This window comes from Mytilus galloprovincialis, chromosome 1 (assembly GCF_965363235.1).
Source record: "Mytilus galloprovincialis chromosome 1, xbMytGall1.hap1.1, whole genome shotgun sequence".
NCBI lineage: Eukaryota > Metazoa > Mollusca > Bivalvia > Mytilida > Mytilidae > Mytilus > Mytilus galloprovincialis.
The window spans coordinates 127,179,597-127,206,471 of record NC_134838.1 but is presented as its reverse complement, the minus strand read 5'-3'; the positions used below and the strand labels follow the sequence as shown (position 1 = coordinate 127,206,471).

At 33.3% G+C, this 26,875-nt stretch overlaps 1 protein-coding gene across 3 annotated transcripts in view; it reads left to right on the top strand.

Annotated features, from left to right (window-relative positions):
* LOC143058286 (dedicator of cytokinesis protein 7-like) overlaps positions 1–26,875 on the top strand; it is a 62,926-nt gene that overhangs the window by 35,035 nt on the left and 1,016 nt on the right. For all 3 annotated transcript variants that reach the window (XM_076231778.1, XM_076231774.1, XM_076231766.1), the window contains 17 exons: positions 2,011–2,158; positions 2,459–2,576; positions 4,978–5,077; positions 5,746–5,877; positions 9,397–9,549; positions 9,965–10,123; positions 11,817–11,993; positions 12,359–12,475; positions 14,426–14,569; positions 15,856–15,987; positions 16,541–16,675; positions 18,287–18,376; positions 19,524–19,614; positions 24,803–24,948; positions 25,280–25,417; positions 25,680–25,789; positions 26,249–26,407. In XM_076231778.1, coding sequence (XP_076087893.1) covers positions 2,011–2,158; positions 2,459–2,576; positions 4,978–5,077; positions 5,746–5,877; positions 9,397–9,549; positions 9,965–10,123; positions 11,817–11,993; positions 12,359–12,475; positions 14,426–14,569; positions 15,856–15,987; positions 16,541–16,675; positions 18,287–18,376; positions 19,524–19,614; positions 24,803–24,948; positions 25,280–25,417; positions 25,680–25,789; positions 26,249–26,407 — 2,249 coding nt within the window. The remainder of the gene's footprint in view (positions 1–2,010; positions 2,159–2,458; positions 2,577–4,977; positions 5,078–5,745; positions 5,878–9,396; positions 9,550–9,964; positions 10,124–11,816; positions 11,994–12,358; positions 12,476–14,425; positions 14,570–15,855; positions 15,988–16,540; positions 16,676–18,286; positions 18,377–19,523; positions 19,615–24,802; positions 24,949–25,279; positions 25,418–25,679; positions 25,790–26,248; positions 26,408–26,875) is intronic.

Sequence of the window (26,875 nt, the reverse complement as noted above, 5' to 3'; positions counted from 1 at the left end):
ATTGTTTTTATCGCAAACACATTCTATATATTTTAAAAATAAGGTGGCTAATCATGTTACACTCATTATATTTTTAGGGTTTTAATATTTTTCTGTCAACAGATAGGATCAAGATTATGTTTTTGCTTTACCTTATACATGTATAACATTATGCCAAAAGTAATGAATTGCCTTTGCTTTTAAAAGAAAATATCTTTTGCTGTTAGGTAAAACTCAAGATATAACATATTGGAAACAATAACTATGACCCTACTGATTAGATTTAAGTTACCCCTTGATACAGGAGATTAAGTTAAAAGAAAAAATATTATGAGAATTTTTATTTTGAGGCAAATTTTCTTCTTTTATTATTGGTAGCTGTAATTGTAAACTGAACACTGTTTTATAATTACTTTAATCATGGAATTAGTAGCACCGTGTTTAATTTAATGATGATATTAGTAGCACTGAATGAAAATTTTCAGTACAACCCTATGTGCATCATGATCAAATTAATAGAATTGCACATTAGAACATTCCACATTTTTGCATCTTGTACACCTGTTGTATCAATCAGTCATCCATACTCTGTAGTTTCATTTTAATATCCATTGACGGATTATAGATACTATATAACATTGCCCAGTGACCAGTGATAGATATGTTTGTGTATTAAATGGAATTGTTGTCTATGAGATATTTAATGTTGTGACCTAATTAAAACTGTTCATTGCGTCATTTTTTTATATACTAATGTTAACATAAGTTTATTTGTACTTTTGTCCTACTCTTAACCCTTACCATGTGGGTGTTGTAGTATTACAGCCTTATCACTCTTAACCCTTACCATGTGGGTGTTATAGTATTACAGCCTTATCCCTTTTAACCCTTACCATGTGGGTGTTGTAGTATTACAGCCTTATCCAAAATACCGTTATTTGGCTCCAATGACTCTTCTTACTTTTGAGGTCATTTTAATGACATTTATTTCGAAGTAAATACATGTAACCTCATTATCTATTGTCATGCTTCTCAGTTTTAATGTTCATTTTGAGCTAAAAAAAAAGAACTTTGTAAATTGAAATCAGATAAAATTTGTTTTTGAGGGGTGGGCTTCTCTTTCATGTCTGACACACATAGTTCAAAGGCCTAAACACTCCACAATTAGTGTAAACCCATTGGGCATATATCTAATTATTGTGTTCATTATTGAAAGATGTGTAGGAAAAGACTATTCCAGTTGCATGTATATTTGAAGTAAGGAATTGTCAAAAATTGGGAAATATTGGTCAAAATGACCTACCTTAGACTGCTCTACGCAGATCAGTTTCACTCCAACATTAGAACTGTTTTAGTTAAAGTGTGCACTCTGGTCCACTCTACATGCATCCCTTGGTCTTCCAGGTCAAGCAATATGACGAAAAATCTTCAAATTGAAGCTTTGTGCCAAGATGACAGCTTAGGGTAAATTTTCATCATGCTCATGCTTATTGGAGTTTGGTTTGGTTTTACCTTTTTGTTCTTTGTTCAAACTATACCATATAAGAAAGTGTGGTTTAAATGACTGAAGATCTCAGACAAGTTTCACATTAACATCATTTAGTGTCAAGGAGGAAGAGGAGAAACATGTCATCTTATATTGTCATGATATGAGAAATGACCAAGTATATAAACAAACCTTCCTTGTTAATTTCAAAACCACTCATTAAATATTCTTCAGACTAACTATATAATTACATCAGAAATTTCATTTACGTCTGAATACTTTTTGGCAACTGTTTTCATTGCACTGTAAATAGACATGATATATTTGTGAAAATAATCTGTAAAATTTATTTGCATTCCTTGTCCTCATGCCATAGCTTTTATTTCCCTGTTAAAAATTTTTTAAATAGAATTGAGGTTGGGTTCGTATTTTGTAGTTGATTTCCTCCAATCAAATTTGTTCTTTCATTTAGAGAGAAAAATTTTTTGATACTCTTGTGTATTTTATAAGATCACAAGATAATTTTATAAGTTATATTTGATCAGGGAAAGAAAAGCTTAGCTCAGTATTCTCAGCAAACATTAAAGAAAAGTGTGGATATGAAGTCTCGGTTAGAGGAAGCTATACTTGGTAGTTCTAATGCTCGTATGGAGATGATGAGACGAAGGCAAAATTCTTCAGCATCATTAGCAGGTAATCAAGGGGAGCTAACTTTAATTAGGAACAATGGGTGGAGTTTTATTGAATTATTCTGGAAGGTGATTGAAGAATATCTGTCTTATCAAGTATCCTAGGAATTACTGAAATGTTTTATTCCAGACATATGAGTCTTTTGACAGAATTTGTATCAAAGAAACCCCAAAAAGAGTTTTCAGTGCTCTACACTTGCTCGAAGACTACTCCCTCATCAATATGAAATATACAAGAGCAGGAAGAATTGTATACTATGAACTATTTTGGAGATTTCCAGAAATATCATGATTTATATTTCAGGGCCAGCAGAGAGAACACCATCTCTAGCTAATGTTTTAGGCGGGGGAGAGGCTGGAGGTAGACTTAGATGGAGAAAGGACCAACTTGCATATAAGCCCACCGTAGAACAACCAGATATGTATGTATCCTATGTTCTAGCTGGTTAAATATCACAACACTCTCGTATCATTTAAAAAAAAGAAATTTCCTGAAGATCTTGACCAAAGAGCTCACTCACAACAGCTGAAGGCTACCAATTGGTCTTCTATGCAATGAGAAACTCCTGCATCCTGAGGCGTGCTTCAACTGTCCCCTAAACAAAAATGAATACTAGTTCAGTGGTAATGGAAGTCATACTAAACACTGAAATATACACAAGAAACTAAAATTAAACATCACTAGAACACACCCGCGAAATCCTGGGCATTTAGAGTGTGCTTAAAAGTATGTTAACTGTATGGAGAATGTTTGTAAGATATTTCTGGAGAGTATCAGAAAAGGAACATATGTATACTATAAATACAACTTGTATTTGCTATAAACTATCAATGTCAAGTTTCTTCTCCTAGGCGATCACTGCTATATTATATAGAGTCTCTATCAACGCGATAATTATTGGCCTGTCTCCGAGTACTCTTATGAAATTTATATAAAGTTTAAAACCGGAAGTCCTGTTTAAAGCAAAATCACAGGTATTTTAAGCTTGGTTGAAAGTATGTTTACTATTTTAGGATGAAATTTTGTAAAAGATTTTATGTCTGGAGAATTTAAGAAATTATATCAAAAGTCATATATGTACATGGAGACAGGACAATATTTTTAAGCCCTCTCTCTTTTTTTCAGTCAGTTATTATTTTGTTTTCTGTTATATTCCATTATTTTCAAGTTTCTGTTTACTATGAATATAGGTATCTTTATAATAAATGTTAAAGTGATTTAATTTTGTATTAACTATATATTGATTCCGAGTTTCTTCTTCATGGCGATCACTGCTATATTATATAGAGCGTCTCTGTATATTATAGTAGTATATTAATCATAGTACACATATAGATAAACGCAAAAATAATTGTCCTGTCCCCGTCTCTTTTTTTCAGTCAGTTATTATTTTGTTTTCTGTTATATTCCATTATTTTCGAGTTTCTGTTTACTATGAATATAGGTATCTTTATAATAAATGTTAAAGTGATTTAATTTTGTATTAACTATATATTGATTCCGAGTTTCTTCTTCATGGCGATCACTGCTATATTATATAGAGCGTCTCTGTATATTATAGTAGTATATTAATCATAGTATACATATAGATAAACACAAAAATAATTGTCCTGTCCCCGTCCGAGTACTAATACAAATTATGTATAAGTTAAAGGAACCGCGGTTATAGTAGTATATTAATCATAGTATACATTTAGATAAACGTGAAAATAATTGTCCTGTCCCTGTCCAAGTACTAATACAAATTATGTATAAGTTAAAGGAACCGAGGTATAATAGTAGTGGTTTTTACGATCTAAAAACCACGATATGGACAATGCTCTGATTGGCTTATTTATTTTTCATTTTTGTTATCTATCATACGATTGGATCTCAATGTTAAAACTGGTAGTCATGTCTGAGTTAAAAGTCGGTCTAATGCCGGAACAATATTCGGACACCTTTATTTTCGTTTTTCTTCCAAAATAACCCAAACTGAATAGTCATAAGAATGGATGACAAATGCTACTATGCATTTTACCGATAGGACGCAGAGACAAGATGATTAATTTATTGTGGGAGAAGGAGAAATAATAGTTTAATAGTATAGATACAAGACTACCAAAGGCGGGAGGCTCCTTTCTTGAGACAGGCTAAAAAATGCGGCGGGGTTAAACGTGTTTTTGATATCTCAACCCTCCCTCTATAAAAAAAACAAACACACAACAATACACACAGTAAAACTCAGTTCAAAAGAAGTCTGTGTCCGATGTCAGAATAGGTAACAAAACAAACAAAACAAAATGAAAATGATACATAAATTAACAAAGTACTACTAGCAGTTACTGACATGCCAGCTTCAGACCTCAATGTAGTATATCATAGCTTCTCATTTTCTTCTTACCAAGACTTTTCTTCTTGTTTTTGCAAGATAAAAGTGAGCAGCTTTTTTTTTGTCTTGCCAAAGTGGAAAAAAGGTCGACTTAGGCATGCTTTTTCTGTCATCAGTGATTTCAATGATGCTTTAGTTTGGAATATGGTAAGGGGAACCACTATTGGTAGTTCAATTTATTATTGATATTTGTAAGTAGTTATCTTAGCATCACCCAATCATATTTTCAGGGAGAAAAAATTGCTCTGTCCCTTTATCATAGGTCATAGACTTTTCAAAAGACATTTTTTATAGTTTACCTATTAAAGTTTGTGTGTTGTCAGTATAAAGGGAACTCATATGTAAATGGTATTGGCTATCAGTTATATTAGCATTGGCATATACTTTCAAATTACATAGAGGCAACACATAAATGTGCCAAGAGTTTATATAATATAACATTGTATTTCAGGTCAAAGCCAAGAGATGTTGAAGCTGATGCTCATATTGAGGGGAATCTAGCTGCAGAAATCAGTATGACCTGTCTAGATACAATAGAACTCATTACACAGGTAAGTTCCTGTAGAGGATATACTCAGAAACCGTATGATCTGTCTAGATACAATAGAACTCATTACACAGGTAAGTTCCTGCAGAGGATATACTCTGAAATCAGTTTGACCTGTCTAGATACAATAGAACTCATTACACAGGTAAGTTCCTGTAGGGGATATACTCTGAAACTGTATGACCTGTCTAGATACAATAGAACTCATTACACAGGTAAGTTCCTGTAGAGGATATACTCTGAAATCAGTATGACCTGTCTAGATACAATAGAACTCATTACACGGGTAAGTTCCTGTAGGGGATATACTCTGAAATCAGTATGACCTGTCTAGATACAATAGAACTTATTACACAGGTAAGTTCCTGTAGAGGATATACTCTGAAATCAGTATGACCTGTCTAGATACAATAGAACTCATTACACGGGTAAGTTCCTGTAGGGGATATACTCTGAAATCAGTATGACCTGTCTAGATACAATAGAACTCATTACACAGGTAAGTTCCTGTAGGGGATATACTCTGAAACTGTATGACCTGTCTAGATACAATAGAACTCATTACACGGGTAAGTTCCTGTAGGGGATATACTCTGAAATCAGTATGACCTGTCTAGATAAGGATTCTGTTTTCCACTTCATATTGTGTAACCTCAGATGCATATTTTTCAGATTGCCAGAGCAAATGGTCACATCCAGATATTGAGCAGTGCATTGAGAGTGTTGTTACATAGTTTTGGTCTAAATCAGAGTACTTTAGTCTTACAGAATATGTTTGCTTCACAGAGGGCCCTAGTCACAAGGGTGAGTTTTTACTAAGAGTATAAAAGAAATAAAATACTCTTTATTTACTGACTAGTTATAGTCTGTATATAGTTCAAGGCTCATTTTGCAGGCTGCATGAAACGTTAGCTTCATTGGGCACTAATAGACATCTTAAAGAAGGATACAAATGTTCAGATATTTTTTTTTTTTTTCCATTGAATTGATAAAGCCTTCATGGATTGATCCTATGCACCTTAACCCAAGTTCACTTTTATGTTTATAATACCTTGCCATAGAAGTATTACCCTTGACAGTTCTTCAGTCTACCTCTCAGTTTAATCATTGTACGAATTATAGATTTCACTTTATTTATATTTTTTTTTATATTTCCAGTACTTGGATCCATTGTTTGAGGAAGAAACTTTATTTTTAGCTCACCAGGCCTAAAAGGCCAAGTGAGCTTTTCTCATTACTTGGCGTCCGTCGTCGTCGTCCATCGTCCGTCGTCGTTAACTTTTACAAAAATCTTCTCCTCTGAAAATACTGGGTCAAATTTAACCAAACTTGGCCACAATCATTATTGGGGTATCTAGTTTAAAAAATGTGTCCGGTGACCGGGCCAACCAACCAAGATGGCCGCCATGGCTAAAAATAGAACATAGGGGTAAAATGCAGTTTTTGGCTTATAACTCAAAAACCAAAGCATTTAGAGCAAATCTGACATGGGGTAAAATTGTTTATCAGGTCAAGATCTATCTGCCCTGAAATTTTCAGACAACTTGGACAACCCATTGTTGGGTTGCTGCCCCTAAATTGGTAATTTTAAGGAAATTTTACTGTTTTTGGTTATTATCTTGAATATTATTATAGAAAGTGATAAACTTTAAACAGCAATAATGTTCAGCAAAGTAAGATTTACACATAAGTCAACATGTTCGAAATGGTCAATTGACCCCTTTAGGAGTTATTGCCTTTTATAGTCAATTTTTAACCATTTTTCATAAATCTTAGTAATCTTTTATAAAAATCTTCTTCTCTAAAACTACTGGCCCAAATTAATCCAAACTTGGCCACAATCATTATTGTGGTATCTAGTTTTAAAAAATGTGTGACGTGACCCTGCCAACCAACCAAGATGGCCGACATGGCTAAAAATAGAACATAGGGGTAAAATGCAGTTTTTGGCTTATAACTCAAAACCCAAAGCAAGGGGGTAAAATTGTTTATCAGGTCAAGATCTATCTGCCCTGAAATTTTCAGACAAATCGGACAATCGGTTGTTGTGTTGCTGACCCTGAATTGGCAATTTTAAGGAAATTTTGCAGTTTTTGGTTAATGTCTTGAATATTATTAAAAATAGAGATAAACTGTAAACAGCAATAATGGTCAGCAAAGTAAAATCTACAAATAAGTCAAACATGACCAAAATGGTCATTTGACCCCTTAAGGAGTTATTGCCCTTTATAGTCATTTTATACCAATTTTTCGTAAATTTTTGTAATCTTTTACAAAAATCTTCTCCTCTGAAACTACTGGGCCAAAGGAGTAGGTCCGGTAAGGACCGATTTTGGCCTCAAATTTCAGTTTCATCTGACGAAAGATTTTGACCACTTTTTAAACATTAAGTGTCTATTTCATAGGATTCAATTAATTTATGTGAAAGATTTTAACTTATTTAATCATTAAAAACAATCCGATTCAAGCTCAAATATGAAAAATCTACCAAATATGCGAAAAATGTCACTTTTCAGATGGTTTTTGTCAAAAACGAAAGTGGCCGCATCCGTGTTCATCTTCAATCTTTATATATGTTATGTATTATCATCAAATACAACTTCCATTTCAATATTTTGGACGGAAACCGTCTAAAATTTGACTAAAATGCTGGAATTGTAAAGATTTCAGTAATTTAGCATGACTTAATGGTGCTAGTACCCAATATATGTGCATTGTATTGTCAAAAACAGCCCATATTTATGTAGCAGAACTATTCTACTATCCAATAAATAACTAAAAGTTTACATTTTAACAATTTTGTAAAACTGCTATATTTTGGGGCCAAAAAGGGGTCTTACTGGACCTACTCCTTTAACTATACTTGGCCACAATCATCATTGGGGTATCTAGTTTGAAAAATGTGTGGCGTGACCCGGCCTACCAACCAAGATGGCCACTATGGCTAAAAATACTTGGATCCATTGTTTGAAGAAGAATTATAGATTTAACTTTATTTCATTTTATTTATATTACCAGTACTTGGATCCATTGTTTGAAGAAGAATTATAGATTTAACTTTAATTCATTTTATTTATATTACCAGTACTTGGATCCATTGTTTGAAGAAGAATTATAGATTTAACTTTATTTCATTTTATTTATATTACCAGTACTTGGATCCATTGTTTGAAGAAGAATTATAGATTTAACTTTATTTCATTTTATTTATATTACCAGTACTTGGATCCATTGTTTGAAGAAGAATTATAGATTTAACTTTAATTCATTTTATTAACCGGATTTTTGTGACAAAAATGTCGGTTATTGATTTGGGGATGTACGGCGGGCGGCCGGGCGGGCGCGCGGCAATCAAATGTTGTCCGTGCATTAACTCATGAACCGTTCAACCAAAGCTTTTAAAATTTTAATATGTTATTACTGACAACTATACGAAGGTCAAGTTCAATAATGGCGATTTTGACTTTTACCGTTCATGAGTTATGGTTCTTGAAAGATTGAAAAATGGAGTTGTCCGTGCATTTACGCATGAACTGTTCTACCAAAGCTTCCCAAATTTTAATATGTTGTTACTAATGACAGAATGGAGGTCAAGTTCAATAATGACGAATTTGACTTTTACCGTTCAGGAGTTATGGTTCTTGAAAGATTGAAAAATGGAGTTTCCAGTCGTGTCCGTGCATTTATGTATGAACTGTTCTACCAAAGCTTCCGAAATTTTAATATGCTGTTACTGATGACAAAATGGAGGTCAAGTTCAATAATGACGATTTTGACTTTTACCGTTCAGGAGTTATGGTTCTTGAAAGATTGAAAAATGGTGTTTCCCGTCGTGTCCGTGCATTTTCTCATGAACCATTCAACCAAAGCTTTTGAAATTTTAATATGTTGTTACTGATGACAAAATAGAGGTCAAGTTCAATAATGACGATTTTGACTTTTACCGTTCAGGAGTTATGGTTCTTGAAAGATCGTAAAATGGTGTTTCCATTCACGTTGTTGCATTTACTCATGAACCATTCAATCTAAGCTTTTCAAATTTCAATATGTTGATACTGATGACAAAATGGAGGTCAAATTTGATATTGACAATTTTCACTTTCACCATTCATCAGTAATGGTTCTTGTGATATTGCCAGGACACAAATAAATGTTAATAAATCCGGTTTGCTGTCATTGTGACAGCCTCTTGTTTATATTTCCAGTACTTGGATCCATTGTTTGAGGAAGAAACTTTATTTATTTTATATTTCCAGTACTTGGATCCATTGTCTGAAGAAGAATTATAGATTTAACTTTAATTCATTTTATTTATATTACCAGTACTTGGATCCATTGTTTGAAGAAGAAACAGAGCAGTGTGCTGATTTATGTCTTCGTCTGCTGAAACATTGTAGCTCCTGTATTGGCAGTATCAGATCTCAAGCTAGTGCCTCACTCTATATGTTGATGAGGCAGAACTTTGAATTAGGAAATGTAAGAATTTGTTCTTAGTTTTATTGTTGTGCTTATACTTCAATAGATTTATTTCAAAAGGAGAATTCATGCCCCCCTTTTATGAAATGATAAACTTGTGGATTTCACTTGTTTAATGTATGGCTTTTTCTTTATTCTACTTACTTCTGAAGGTACAAAACATTTAAAGTATCCTTTTAGAAAAATAATAATAGTTATTTCTTCCATAGAACAGATGTTCAGAGCATCAAATTTTAAAGGGGCTTTTTTTGGGAACAACTGTTAAGTATATTAACTTTCATTGTTTTGGAAATGCATTCTTTTGAATGTATCATTTGCATGTTATACTAAATCAAAATACTTCTTAGTAGACAGATAAATATTAAATTGATTTAGTTGTTATCAATTTACCTTATTAATTTGTTTGTGCTTTAAGAATTTTGCCCGAGTAAAGATGCAGGTGACTATGTCTCTGAGTTCATTGGTAGGACAGAACCAAAGCTTTGATGAAGAATATCTACGCAAATCATTGAAAACAATTCTTACTTATGCTGAATCAGATTATGATCTACAGGATACAACCTTCCCTGAACAGGTAAGTGATTCACACAACTTGCCATCATCAATTCAGTATGTTGGAGATCCCTTTAACTAAACAAATGGTATAATTCGAAAACAACCTTCCAACTATTACCTGATTACCATAACTTTGGATGAACAAGTAAGTGATTGACAATCTTACCAGAATAGGTTAATAGGATTGACAGAAACTCACTAAACATTTACTTTATAGATATAAGTGGATTCAAACTTGACTAAAATAATCAATGAAATTTTATGGAAAATAACTCATCTGTGAACTTTGCTTAAAAGATTAATGTCACAAAACCTTCGATTGGGTTATACAACTTAATTAGATATGGTGCTTATTCCGCATTTGATTTTGTATTGTTTGTTTTTGGGATACGATTGCTTTTAAGCAATCTGTAGACTTATACCATTGACTCAGAGCCTGATGCCCTCACGGCAACCGTTTTATTCTAAACATCAAGGAACATCTCAGATTCTTGAGATTGTCTTGCATTAAATGGTATAAAAAACAAAAGGATTGAATTTAAACAACTGTCCTATAATGTTCTTCTCATAATCTTCATGTTTCGATATTTCCCTTGACTTGTATGCATGTTTTTAACAACACAGAAAATCAGAATTAAGCAGTATTTATATTTACTGTTTTTATAAATTTAGAAACACGTCAGAGGGAATTCCACAGTTTTTATAACATGCGAGAGTTCTCTGAATTCCGGTCGATAAATCTATTTCTGTCATATAAGAACTGAAGTGGAGTTTTCTTATATTTCACTGTTATGAAACTGATATTTGATATTGTACTTCCATATAGAAATGGAGGTCGTTTAATTAACATTTAATATACATCCTTGCTACAAATCACAAGTCTAGGGTTTGTTTACGTAAGTATGCGTATAGTTTTCTTGACTTGAAGGGGTATCAGATTGAATGGTTCCTCTGGATTCCCCGCTCCATTGATTAAATTGAAACTCACGAGATCCTTTCTATGTCTGTCTGCTATTGAGGGTTATTGTTGTTTCATAATTTTAAATCATATGCATCATTTAAATTAAAATAAATGTATTCCACAACGTAAAGCGTAACTAGAACACCCCTTCAGCCAAAATGGAGTCTTCCATATTATCGCCTCGAGTTGTCTCCCTTCCGTAAGTAACTGTCGTCAACGACGATATGTCGAGAAAAATTAACTCGTTCTGTGGATAGACGTCCTATTATATTAAAACGGATTGCAATTTAAACAGAGGACTATGTGTATGGAAAAGAGTCATGCCTACTGACCCAATATTAATTAAATAATATTAAATATTTAAAGAGTTAGGAATGGGGTTCCACCTAGAATTCACATAGGAAAATAGGTGATAAGGTATGAAGTGAAATACCTTCTCTCACTCTCAGTGACTGCTGTGGAAAGTACATGTACACTTGGAATTGATATTACAAAAATAAATCACATTGTTCATACACTTGTATCGAGAATCGGCTATTTTTAAAGTTGAATATTTATTCAGATTACATAAATTACATTTTACAAGCATTTGAAGTTGCAGTTGAATTATTTTGAAAATAATACTAATACATGTATCAATGGAAACAATGGCAATCGTATCCCTCAGAGCAATCTGCTCTTTGATTCTTTTAGGTTAAAGGCTTGGTGTTTAATCTCAATTTTGATTTTGTATTGTTTGTTTTTCATGTAGGTTAAAGACTTGGTGTTTAATCTCCATATGATTTTATCTGACACAGTAAAGATGAAGGAATTCCAGGAAGATCCAGAAATGTTACTGGATCTGATGTATCGTATAGCTAAAGGGTACCAGAACTCTCCTGATCTCAGACTTACATGGCTGCAGAACATGGCAAGCAAACATAGTGAGGTATGCATTATAGACAAATTTGATTAATATATGCAGGTCAATTTCCAAAATTTTATGCCTATGATACAAGCATTTCATGTGACATCTTATTGGCCAAGCAAAAGAACGATGCAAAACATTTGTTTGTGCTACCAAATATAAGTTGCATAAAATGAATAAGGAATAGAATGATGTTACATTTAAATCTACATGAAAATGAATGCCTTACAATTTCTTGAAAGTAACTTACTATCCCCAGTTAAGGTTGGCAGTTTCCATGTTTTCTATAAGGACCATGTTCTGATGTCCCACAGACAGTCCAAAGAAAAGCAGACATCTCAGCAATCTTTGACACATTAACACATTTTATTTTCTATTTATTTCAGAGAAGTAATCATGCTGAAGCAGCTCATTGTTGTTGTCACGCTGCAGCTTTAATAGCAGAATACCTGAATATGATAGAGGATAAACCTTATCTACCCGTAGGCTGTGTGGATTATCAGGTAAAGGGATATAATCATCAAAACTATTACAGAAATTACAAGGAAATGATACATCAAATGTGTGGTTGTTTTATTGGGAAAAGATTGTATTACAGTCATATATGACTTATACATTATACAACCCATTCAAAACTAAATGATGAATAATCTTTCATAATCTTTGATCAGGAGTTTTCATTGCACAGATAATCAAAGGCGGATTTAGAGGGGGCCCAGGGGGTCTGCCCCCCCCCCCCCCTTTTCTGGGAAAAATTTGTTTGATTATATAGGGAATCACTGAAGCATGACCGTAGCGGCCCCCTCTTGGGCAGTCAGTGAGCCCCCTCTTATGAAAATTTCTGGATCCACCACTGAAGTTATTCAGATTTCTGATAAGGGAAAAGGATGAATATTTCAAGATTGTCAATGATTTAGAATTTTCCCCCATACTCAAAGGTAACATCATGTTCTACTTTTTTCTAGATGAAAATAAATACAGTAATGTAAATATAATTCAAGGTCTCTCTTTCCTTAAATTTTTTGATAAAATTGATCAAAATAACTCATATTACAGGGAAACATTGCAATATATACCCATAAGGCCACACCAATTTAATTTCTTGTTCTACAGATTTTTGTAAACATAAAATAGTAGGTTTTGACAATATTAAAGCTTGATTTATCACTTGTACTTTGATATTTCTTTAATTTCTGAAGTATTTTTTCCCTGTTCACCAAGAAATAATTAAATCTGGTCTATGTATGTGTGACTGACAATGAGACAGTTCTCCATCCAAGTCATAATCAGTTTGGGGACAACCCCTTAATGTTATAAATATCCCTTTAACATGTTTTATGAGGGATCAATATAAGTTATAATATATATTTGTTTGTACAAAAGGGCTCATATTTTCTCAAAGAACTACATATCTATCTGGTATTAAATGGTCAAAACATGTCCAAGAATTTTGTAATATTCCTGGACTTTAACCATGTTAACACATTTACTTTAACAGTTTAATATAATTCAAAATAAGTGGACCCCTCTTTTAGAAAAAGTTGTTTAAAATATGATGGAACTCTCCTCTTTTTGAGTACAAAATTCTAAGTTTTCAAAGGTTTTGTATAGAAGAACTTTACAAATCCTTGGTATTTCTATTTTCTTTTCTACATCAGTAAAATGACCCCTTGTCTGAGGGAGGGTTGTTCTCAACCTGATAATAACAAACACAGGTCAAAATACGGCCTTTTGCACAGGGCTTTGATACAGACCAAACAGCAGGCTATAAAGGACCCCAAAATTATTATCGTACACAATTCGAACAGGAAAACTAGCGATCTAATTTATATATCCAAACGGGAAAATACCAATGAACAACATCAACGAACGATAACTGCTGAACGACAGGCCCCTCAATCAATCAGGACAGGTGCATAAACATGCAGCGGCTATGGATAGTTTTGTTTCGCCAGCATACAATATAATTGCAGTTGAAGGCAAATCCTTCAGAAGTTCTTTGTACTTTATTCTAACAACGAACATTTTTTGATAGGGAATATAAGTAAGGGGGAAAGTAACCAATTTTTTGTTCTTTACAGGTATTTCCTCTGAACAAACATTACCTACAAATTTATATCGGAGCACTCCCGCTTTGGATAAATAGGTTTCATGATGCTGAAACAAATATTCTCACAGATATTTACAAAGTGTGGTGGGGTGCTTTTATGTTTAAAATCGTTATATACAGGTTAGACTGTGATTTTAAAAACAAATGTTGATATCTTTTTATAATATTTACAAAAAAACGGTGCGGGAAATGGACATGATTACATTTCCGGATGCAGGAAGCGGGAATATAAAAAAAATAAAAAAATTCTGTTTAGAAAAAAATAGGTGCGGGCGGGTCCGTCGAACAAGGAATCAGATTGGTGTGGCCTAACTGGAAAACTTTTATTTATGTTATGTTTCAGAAAATAACATTAAATGTATTAGAGGAAAGTGCTGTCTCCGATGATGTTGTCTCCCCTGACGAGGAAGGGATCTGTACTGGAAAGTACTTCACAGAGAGTGGACTTGTTGGTCTTATGGAACAGGCTGCTAGTTCATTCACAATGGTAAGTTGTCTCCCCTGATGAGAAAGGGATCGGTACGGGAAAATACTTCACAGAAAATGGACTTGTTGGTCTTATGGAACAGGCTGCTAGTTCATTTACAATGGTAAGTTGTCCCCCCTGATGCGGAGGGAATCTGTACGGAAAAGTACTTCACAGAGAGTGGACTTGTTGGTCTTATGGAACAGGCTGCTAGTTCATTTACAATGGTAAGTTGTCCCCCCTGATGCAGAGGGAATCTACGGGAAAGTACTTCACAGAGAGTGGACTTGTTCGTCTTATGGAACAGGCTGCTAGTTTATTTACAATGGTAAGTTGTCCCCCCTGATGCGAAGGGAATCTGTACGGGAAAGTACTTCACAGAGAGTGGACTTGTTGGTCTTATGGAACAGGCTGCTAGTTTATTTACAATGGTAAGTTGTCCCCCCTGATGCGGAGGGAATCTGTACGGGAAAGTACTTCACAGAGAGTGGACTTGTTGGTCTTATGGAACAGGCTGCTAGTTTATTTACTATGGTAAAGTCTATCACACAAAGTTTTATTGCAACATTCTTCAGTAAATTCCATTACTATTTAGAAACTTTGTCTACATTTGTATAAAAAAAGCATGAAATAAAAATTACATTTTTCAGTGCAAATGTATGTAAAAATTAGTTGAGAAATATTTGTCATGCATTTAATATATATTTCATTAACTTAAAACACTTCCAAACTCTTAAATGATGCTTATGTTGGTATTTATTCATTTATTACGACTGTAATGTGTTGCAATTCGAAATTGACATATTTGACCTAGATACGATAACCGTTCATGCTGGCTGTTCAAAACTCTTCCCTCTGAAAAATCACATTGCCAAGTGTTTGCTTGTTTACAAACAAAAATGGGAGGTTCATGGAAGAACCTACACAAACTCGCTACACTTAGACACACCGGACATAGAAATTACCTTAATTGTTCAAATCAGAATCGAAATAATGGATGCAAGCTATACTTTATTGTAGTTTTAACATGGGTAGGCATTATATTTGTGTTATTATAGCCCTCACTATCACTCAGGCAAAAATTATCAAGGATATAATGCCTACCCATGTTAAAACTACATTAAAGTATAGCTTGCATCAATTATTTCTTAATCAATATTTGTAATTGTATGTAATTGAGAAGTAAGAATATGGTTATTGATTTTTAAGCTAGGTTGTATGAATGTCAAACAGTTTGTAGGTATGTGAAAGAAGCTTTATTATAATTTGTAGGCATATGAAAAAATAAATATTATTCTTGTTTTTAGGCTGGTATGTATGAAGCAGTTAACTTGGTATATAAAATACTGATTCCTATTCATGAAGCTCATAATGAATGTAAGAAACTGGCACAAATCCACCAAAAGTTACATGATGCTTTCCAGAATGTTACTCTACAGGTAAGACTACACTAATTGTCTGCTTTCCAGAATGTTACTCTACAGGTAAGACTACACTAATTGTCTGGTTTGTGGAAAGAAGAGTTATTTTTTACACACTTTTAAACTAAATTGAAAGAATAGAAAGTGGCAAAGTTGCAAATATTCCAATATTTCCAAAAATTACATCATCCTCATTCTGAAATAGAAAGAGATTTATATGTATATGGCTACATATCTATTAATATAATGACATTGTAGATATGTTCATGTATACTTAATTCATATAACATGTGTAACTCTCTATTGTGATCTGCTGTTTATTATATTTACACAATTTCATGAACAGCAATTGTTCAAGGAAGAACTGATGGATTTGGTTTTATTCATCTCAAAGTAAGATCGAGATAGCTCTTTGACATGAGAGGAAAACTTTTACCCTCACCAATTATCACAGTGTATATTGACATGCCATTAATTGTTTTAACAAATCTTAATGCATGGTTCATCATAGATCAAAAAAAAAATAGAAAAAAACATAATTTGAAAAAAAAGAATATTATCTTTGTTTTAGGAAGGGAAGAGAATATTTGGTACCTACTTTAGAGTTGGATTTTATGGTCACAAGTTTGGAGATCTTGATGGGGAAGAATTTATTTACAAAGAACCAGCTATTACTAAGTTACCTGAGATATCACACAGACTTGAGGTATGTTGTTGAAGTGTTTATGAATTTCTCAATAGAAGTAAAAGAAACTAGTAAAGTTTATCACTTTATTTGTGACTCAGACTCCTATTTTCAGAATGTTCATACTCCAGTTTTGACAATGTTGAAGATGAAACCATACTCTTCTCATGTGAAAGTAATAGACCACTTTTGAGTTTGTCCTTCACTGGAAAAAAACTCGTCAATTATACACGCCTTTATGATGTCATTTACCAGATAGAGGGGATCGCCTGTATCCATGCACTATTAACCAGGGCTTCCAAAATGGTCATATATTCCGGTCATTTGTATAATGTCCAGTAAAAGTCCAGCTGGGCAAAGCATGAAACGGTCATATACTTTTTAATTTTCAAGGCTTTTTCGGTCATTTTTACATAATTCACGATCTTTTTGACCCAACCTTTTGCCTTTAACATCAACACATTTCCGGTCATGAATGTGACATAATGATTAATTACTATCAAAACAACACTTACTTCAATACTTTCTAATTTTAATCAAGGCTAATTAGTAGTTGGACAGCTGAAATCTACCTGTTCAGGTGACAGGTGAACTATGTTCAGTACCGGACATCGTATAAATTGATTGGTTTATTCACAATTATTTTCTTACATTTCAGCGGTTTGTGTCTAATTGATTTAGTCCAAAAGATTAAAATTATTAGAAATTAGTTTATCAACATGATTTGATGAAAAATTTAAAAAGGTTTTAACTGAAAAATCGTCAGAACTATGTTGTATGAACTAGAACACGTGTGTGCATGTGCACTGGTGGGAAATTTAATAATGCATCTTACATTTCTTCAAAAATACTAAAATTATCATTGCTTCCTGTATCTAACGTTCATTTCAAGTATTTTGTTGAAGAAATAACATGGATAGAGCTGTTTCTCTCAGTCGTGCTTTGTAAACGTACACAGATTTTACGTATCCGTTTAAGGTTCATGTTTTACCATTGTCAAGTCAACATCTGGTTAGAACAATGTGAAAACGAAAGTAAAGTTTTTGACAACGTCATTTTGGCACAAATAAAAAGTCTAAGACAGATATGAGCACGCTGATGTGCACACTTTGAATGATGCACTGCCAGTTTAACAGTTGCATCCGAACATCAAATTCATATCATATCTAAGTAAAGTTTAAAATTGGTTTTTTTTAATGTAATGTCAATCATTGGAATGGCCATCTGGTTACCATAATTGCCTTTTGTGACTAAGTCTTAAGGGATTAAAATCGGGATCAGATATGAAATGTCCGGCTGGCTCAAATATTTTTTGGAAGCCCTGCTATTAACGTTCATCAAGATTCTTAGTGATCATTATTGTGCAGGATAATCTAGAAATAATGTTTGTTCCGTTGGAACTTAATCATAATTTGCTTAATGACAGCATTGCTGATTGTCAATTATGAGAATTCAATTGGCCAAATAATTCGTGCAATATAGCATCATAGTTTTTTAACCACTCGCTCAACATTGGAATGGAAGTGACGATGCCCCTAAAGGCACAAATGATGTTCACTGAAATCAAAGCTTTTGATGGAAATGCATTTAACTCAAAAGTTGTCTATTAGAATATTATCTTTTATTTTCTAGAGTTTCTATGGTGACAGATTTGGGGAGGAATTTATACACATAGTAAAAGACTCCAACACAGTAGAGAGAGATAAATTAGATCAAAACAAGGTACTGTTCATTCTGAGGTGGGAATAGAATTCCCAAAATAATCTTTTGAAAAAAAACATAAGGAATGACTGTAATATTTTTTCTGTCTATGAAGAAATAACATAAAAAATGTGGTGTACACTGAATAACACGCATGGCGGGTTATTTTAAAGTGTGTACCACATTTTTATGCCCCACTTACGATAGTAGAGGGGCATTATGTTTTCTGGTCTGTGCATCTGTTCGTCCTTCCGTCTGTCCTTCTGTCCGTTGGTCCCGCTTCAGGTTAAAGTTTTTGGTCAAGGTAGTTTTTGATGAAGTTGAAGTCCAATCAACTTGAAACTCAGTACACATGTGCCCTATGATATGATCTTTCTAATTTTAATGCCACATTAGTGTTTTGACCCCAATTTCACGGTTCAATGAACATAGAAAATGATAGTGCAAATTTCAGGTTAAAGTTTTTGGTCAAGGTAGTATTTGATGAAGTTGAAGTCCAATCAACTTGCAACTTAGTATACATGTTCCCTGTGATATGATCTTTCTGATTTAAATGCCAAATTAGAGTTTATACCCCAATTTCACGGTCCACTAAACACAGAAAATGATAGTGCGAGTGGGGCATCCGTGTACTATGGACACATTCCTGTTTATGTTATTTCAAATAGGCAGAAAAAATATTACAGTCATTTCTTATAATTGAATTCTTAATTATATTTTAAACAGGAGTAAATCATTAAAAAATGTTGATGACCTCACGGTCACATGACAAAATTATGATAAACAAAACAACGTCGTCCAATCAGAAGACGTGTTACATCCAAAATTAAATTATTGAATTAAAACTAAAATCTCTGTAACAAATAGGTAATGGTTCCATCTAACCTTTGTATAATCTGGATCATAACTATATATAATGTTTAAGTGTATCTATGATATGCACAGATCACTCCTTAATTGAATATTATTCAATAGTTATTATGAAAAACAAAATCTGGTATGATTGCCAATAAGACAACTCTTCACATTACACAATTTTTAATTATTTTTCCCCTGTGTTTCTCACTATCTTTATATATTTAAAAAATATTTAGTTTGCACATTTTCTTTAAATTTATTAATTTCATTATGTGAGCTTTAGTTAAAGAATATTTCTGTTTGTGTTCAGGCTTACATACAGATCACCTATGTGGAACCATACTTTGACTTGTATGAGAAGAGAAATAAAACAACATACTTTGAACAGAACTACAACATCAGTAAGTTTGTAATGATTTATTGTATATTAGGAAATGTGTATCATAATTAAATATATGGTCAGTAGAAATACTATGTATGGTGTCAATACATATTATGCAATATTACAGTACTGTATTTTCTCCAACAAACTACTTTGTACACAACAGAAAAAGGTCCATCTAACGTTATGACAAAAACATATGAATTCTTTTATAAAATCTCCTTTTTATGCGACTGCAAAAATGGAAAATATTTTGGTCATATATTGGTATCAGGTTGGCGTCGTCGTCCGTCGTCAACATCGTCCGAAGACATTTGGTTTTCGCACTCTTACTTAGTAAAAGTAGATAGAAATCTATGAAATTTAAACACAAGGTTTATGACCATAAAAGGAAGGTTGGGATTGATTTTGGGTGTTTTAGTCTCAACAGTTTAGGAATTAGGGGCCAAAAAGGGCCCAAATAAGCATTTTTCTTGGTTTTCGCACAATAACTTTAGTATAAGTAAACAGAAATTTTAACATAAGGTCTATGACCACAAAAGGAAGGTTGGGATTGATTTTGGGAGTTTTGGTCCCAATGAATTATGGGCCAAAAGGAGCCAAAATTAAACTTTGTTTGATTTCATCAAAAAATGAATTATTGGGGTTCTTTGATATGCCAAATCTAACCATGTATTCAGATTCGTAATTTTTTATACCCCCGCTTTAAAAAAGGGGGGGTATACTGTTTTACCTCTGTCTGTCAGTCCGTCCGTCCGTCCATCAGTCCGTCAGTCAGCCCGTCCCATGAAACTTTCGTCACATTTTTCTCAGGAACTACACATCCACCCTTTCTGTAATTTGGTATCAACATTTATATATGTCAGCCATACCGTGTGATGCGTTTTCAGATTCATCACTTGACAACTTCCTGTTTACCGAACACTTGTCTGATTTTACACATGATAGCCAAGTTGAAAATTTTCGTCACATTTTTCTCAGGAACTACAATACAAGGATTTCTGAAATTTGGTTTCAGGATTTATATAAGTCAGCTATACCGTGTGATGCGTTTTCAGATTCATCACTCGACAACTTCCTGTTTACCGAACACTTGCATATTTTTACACTATTAATATTATCCACTTGTGGCGGGGGTATCATCAGTGAGCAGTAGCTCGCAGTTTCACTTGTTGGTCCTGTTTTCTAATTAGTCTACATTAAGGTCCAAAGGGTCCAAAATTAAAGCTTGATTTTAACAAAAATAGAATTCTAAGAATTCTTTGATATGCTGAATCTAAACATGTACTTAGATTTTTGATTATTGGCCCAGTTTTCAAGTTGGTCCAAATCAGGGTCCAACATTATTATATTAAGTATTGTGCAATAGCAAGAAATTTTCAATTGCACAGTATTGCCCAATTATTGTGCAATAGCAAATATTTTCAATTGCACAGTCTTGCACAATAGCAAGAAATATCTAATTGCACAATATTGTGCAAAAGCAAGAAATTTTCAATTGGAGTTATCTTTCTTTGTTCAGAATAGTAGTTGTATCAACTTAAATCATTGTTTTATACAATATACAATGTATATTCACTTTTACTACCAACTGATAAATTAAAACAATCTTTACCATTTAAGAATTGAATGCTTCTTTTTGTAAATTTATTGGGGTGTAAAAGCGTTGACCGAAGTACATTTTGTATGAAGCGCAGAAGCGCTTCATTCTAAAAATGTGCGCACGGTCAACGCTTTTACAACTCTATAAAGTTACAAAAAGAAGCATTCAATACTTATAATTACATTTTTAGCTCACCTGGCCCGAAGGGCCAAGTGAGCTTTTCTCATCACTTGGCGTCCGTCGTCGTCCGTCGTCGTCGTCCGTCGTCCTGCGTCCGTCGTCGTTAACTTTTACAAAAATCTTCTCCTCTGAAACTGCTGGGCCAAATTTAACCAAACATGGCCAAAATCATTATTAGGGTATCTAGTTTAAAAATTGTGTCCGGTGACCCACCCAACCAACCAAGATGGCCGCCATGGCTAAAAATAGAACATAGGGTTAAAATGCAGTTTTTGGCTTATAACTCAAAAACCAAAGCATTTAGAGCAAATCTGACATGGGGTAAAATTGTTTATCAGGTCAAGATCTATCTGCCCTGAAATTGTCAGATGAATCGGACAACCCGTTGTTGGGTTGCTGCCCCTGAATTGGTAATTTTGAGAAAATTTTGATGTTTTTGGTTATTATCTTGAATATTATTATAGATAGAGATAAACTGTAAACAGCAAAAATGTTCAGCAAAGTAAGATCTACAAATAAGTCAACATGACCAAAATGGTCTGTTGACCCCTTTAGAAGTTATTGCCCTTTATAGTCAATTTTTAACCATTTTTCGTAAATCTTAATTATCTTTTACAAAAATCTTCTCCTCTGAAACTACTGGACCAAATTAAACCAAACTTGGACACAATCATCATTCGGGTATCTAGTTTAAAAATTGTGTCCGGTGATCCGGCCAACCAACCAAGATGGCCGCCATGGCTAAAAATAGAACATAGGGGTAAAATGCAGTTTTTGGCTTATCACTCAAAAACCGAAGCATTTAGAGCAAATCTGACTGTAGTAAAATTGTTTATCAGGTCAAGATCTATCTGCCCTGAAATTTTGAGATGAATGGGACAACTCTTTGATAGGTTGCTGCCCCTGAATTGGTAATTTAAAGGAAATTTTGCTGTTTTTGGTTATTATCTTGAATATTATTATAGATAGAGATAAACTGTAAACAGCAAAAATGTTCAGCTAAGTAAGATCTACAAATAAGTCAACATGACCAAAATGGTCTGTTGACCCCTTTAGGAGTTATTGCCCTTTAAAGTAAATTTTTAACCGTTTTTCGTAAATCTTAGTTATCTTTTACAAAAATCTTCTCCTCTGAAACTACTGGATTAAATTAAACCAAACTTGGCCACAATCATCATTGGGGTATCTAGTTAAAAAATTGTGTCCGGTGATCCAGCCAACCAACCAAGATGCCCGCCATGGCTAAAAATAGAAGATAGGGGTAAAATGCAGTTTTTGGCTTATCACTCAAACACCAAAGCATTTAGAGCAAATCTGACATGTGGTAAAATTGTTTATCAGGTCAAGATCTATCTGCAACAACAAAAGAAAGAGAGTTTTTCACGACCTCAGCTGGCTATACAACCCTTGCACTGGTGGCAAAGTGGGGGGGGGGGGGGGTTACGCAACAACAAAACTACTTCACAACTTTCTCATTACTTTGCATTTCTTGTTAGATAAATTTTACAAAAATTCTCCCCTGAAACAACTGTTGAATTTAAACAAACTTGGTTTAAATCACCACTAGGATATCCAGGGACCACTGTGTATGATGACCCTGCCTGCCCACATGGCTGAAATAAAACATAGGTTTCAAATGCACTTTTTAGTATTATATCTCTGAAACTAAACGACAGTACAACAGTTGCATTTATCATGCAACAATTGTAAATAAAAATATCAGGTGAGCGACACAGGGTCCTTGGACCCTCTAGTTTTAGCTATGATCATGAAAACACGAATTTTATATATTTTTTTATTTAATTCACCTGTGCACTTTATTGTTGGACCACGTGTTATCATGAATGAAAAGTTGTATTGAGCAATGCAACTGCTTACGGAATAACACGTGATGTGCAGTTAGCCAATCAGAATAAAGTATTATAATGAAACATACATCTGCTATGAGTTACAATTTATGACAAAAATAAGCAAAGACCCATCGAAACAACATCTGATAAACAAATTTAATAATACTTTTAGATATTTGGATGATATTTTGGCTCTCAATAATGGCGACTTCAGTATGTATATTAAAGAAATTTATCCTGCTGAACTTAGGGAGCTACCATTTGATTTTTATGGGGGGGGCTAGGATGAAAAATTTTGTCCTGCATTTTTTTTTAGCTGTAATCTCTGTCCTGCCTTTTTATTTTTCACTCTGTTCGGTCCTGCCTTTTTTTTTTAGTTTATCCTGACTTTTTTTTACCTACATTGTCGTCCTGACTTTTTTTTATGCAAGTGTCTCATCCTGCCTTTTTTTTTTACTCAAAACTCCTGTCCTGCCTATTTTTTTCAAATTTCATCCTAGCCCCCCCATAAAAATCAAATGGTAGCTCCCTTACTTTAAATAGTATATATTTGTTTAGGGGCCAGCTGAAGGACGCCTCCGGGTGCGGGAATTTCTCGCTACATTGAAGACCTGTTGGTGACCTTCTGCTGTTGTTTTTTTCTATGGTCGGGTTGTTGTCTCTTTGGCACATTCCCCATTTCCATTCTCAATTTTATCTAATGTAATTATTCAGTGATAACAAGCACTTTATTTTACATTTTAATATTTTATGATGTATTTAAATGAGTAGTTATTGTTGCAAACTCCATTAGAAATTTGAATTGAGATCAGTTTTGGAAAAAGGGAATGGGAGGGGGGGGGTTAAATTTTTCTCATTTCAGATTTCATAAATAAAAAGAAAATTTCTTCAAACATTTTCTTGAGAGGATTAATATTCAACAGCATAGTGAACTGCTCAAAGGCAAAAAAAATAATTTAAGTTCATTAGACCACATTCATTCTGTGTCAGAAACCTATGCTGTGTCAACTATTTAATCACAATCCAAATTTAGAGCTGAATCCAGCTTGAATGTTGTGTCCATACTTGCCCCAACCATTCAGGGTTCAACCTCTGCGGTCGTATAAAGCTTCACCCTGCGGAGCATCTGGTTAGTTATTATCTTGAATATTATAATAAATAGAGACAAACTATAAGCAGCAATAATGTTCAGCAAAATAAGATCTACAAGTCAATATGACCAAAATTGTCAATTGACCCCTTAAGAAGTTATTGCCCTTTATAGTAAATTTGAACAATTTTCATAAATTTTTGTAATTTTTAGAAAATATTTTCCACTGTAATGACTGGGCCAAGTTCATTATAGATAGAGATAATTTTAGCAACAAGAATGTTCAGTAAAGTAAGATCTAAAAACACATCACCATCTCCAAAACTCAATTTTGTCATGAATTTATCTGTGTCCATTGTTTAATATGCACAAAGACCAAGGTGAGCGACACAGGCTCTTAAGAGCCTTTAGTGTAGTTAAACTTGCGCATTTTAAACCTGCTATTATATGTATTATCTTTTCAAGTTACATTGTTTTGTTCCAGAGAGATTTATGTATGCCACACCTTTTACCCTGGATGGTAGAGCTCATGGAGAATTGGTAGAACAGTACAAGAGGAAAACCATACTCACAACACTGCAGACCTTCCCATACATTAAAACAAGATTATCTGTTATAAGCAGGGAACAGGTACATTATTTAAGTCATTATTATTATGTATAAACTGTACACAGCGAATACTTCTAATGAAACATCAACACAACAAAAATGTTACAGAGGTACACTTTTTATTTTGAATATTTATTATCTTTATACCGTATGTGGAGAATAATTCATATGAGAGAGCAACACAATAATATGTCTGTAGTTAAACTGTAGCATTTTTAGTAGGCATATGAATAGCTGAAAACCAACTTAATAATTATGCAAATAAAAAATTGTTGCAAGTATATAATGTCTACAATTATATCCGCTGATGCCAATTGAAATTGATAAAATATTACATCTGTTTATATTACAGGTTATACTATTACCAATTGAAGCTGCTATTGAAGACATACAGAAAAAGACCAAAGAATTGGATGTCGCTACAAAGGGATACGACACTAAGATACTTCAAATGGTGTTACAAGGCTGTATTGGTACCACTGTTAATCAGGTAGACTGTTTATTTATATTCTGTGAAATTACTAAATATGATTTAAAAAAAGAAAAATTAAAACTTTATTCTTGGTAAATTTTTAATTAATTAAAATAGTTATGTGTTGAAAAGACCACACTTTTTCGTCTATTCCTATGCATAAAATAGAAAAATGGAGTATGGTACTTAAATAAATATAACAAAATGAATGCATACATAAAAGCTTGAACAATGACTATATGAATTAAATGTTGAGAAGTTCAAACTTTTGACTTTACAGGGACCAGTGGAAGTTGCCATTGTTTTCCTGAAAGAGGTGATCCAGAAACCTAACCAAATCACTAAACACCATAATAAACTCAGACTGTGTTTCAAAGATTTTCTTAAAAAGTAAGAATATTATTTAAATGTTTGTACATTTAGTAAATGGTTACTTCTGATTCTCAAAAAACCCCAATTCTTTTCTTATACATTTACTACATATAAAACAGTGTCTCACTATTATTTAATAGGAAAGTGATTGAGAGAATGGAATAAAAATATGAAAACAAAATCAAGTGTAGAAGGAGTAATCAAATTACCGAAAATAAATCATATAAAATAAATTGATTAATAGATTGTTGTGGTTCAAAAATATTAGTTTTAAAGTTTTCTACATTAAATGAATGGACCCTGATGATTGATAAAATCCAAATTTTTTTTCTAACTGCATTTTTAGAAAATAATAGTTGGATAACAGTGTCTGAAGATTAAAATATTATATCAGAAATTTATTCATACAATGACAAATTAGTGTGGGAAAAATATCCGGTCAGACAAATATAATAAAAAATCTGAATTTATTCACAGGGGGTATGATGCTCTTCATAAGAATAAAAACTTGATCAAACATGACCAGAAAGAATATCAGAGAGAACTGGAGAGGAATTATCATGAAATCAAAGAAAAACTCAATCCACTTATATCATCTAAGGCTACTACAATGAAACGATCAAAGCATCATAGAAGGTAGGTATTATTGTATTTTATCTTTGTACAATATAAAAAAGAAGATGTGGTATGATTGCCAATGAGACAACTATCGACAAAAGACCAAAATAACACAGACATTAACAACTATAGGTCACCGTACGGCCTTCAACAATGAGCAAAGCCCATACCGCATAGTGAGCTATAAAAGGCCCTGATAAGACAATGTAAAACAATTCAAACGAGAAAACTAACGGCCTTATTTATGTAAAAAAATGAACGAAAAACAAATATGTAACACATAAACAAACTACAACCACTGAATTACAGGCTCCTGACTTGGGACAGGCACATACATAAATAATGTGGCGGGGTTAAACATGTTAGCCTGATCCCAACCCTCCCCCTAACCTGGGACAGTGTTTCTTTTTACTGAGAGTTTAGGGTTGATTGTTTTACATCTATTGTTTGATATAACAGGCATTATCTTATTGATCTTAATCTTTC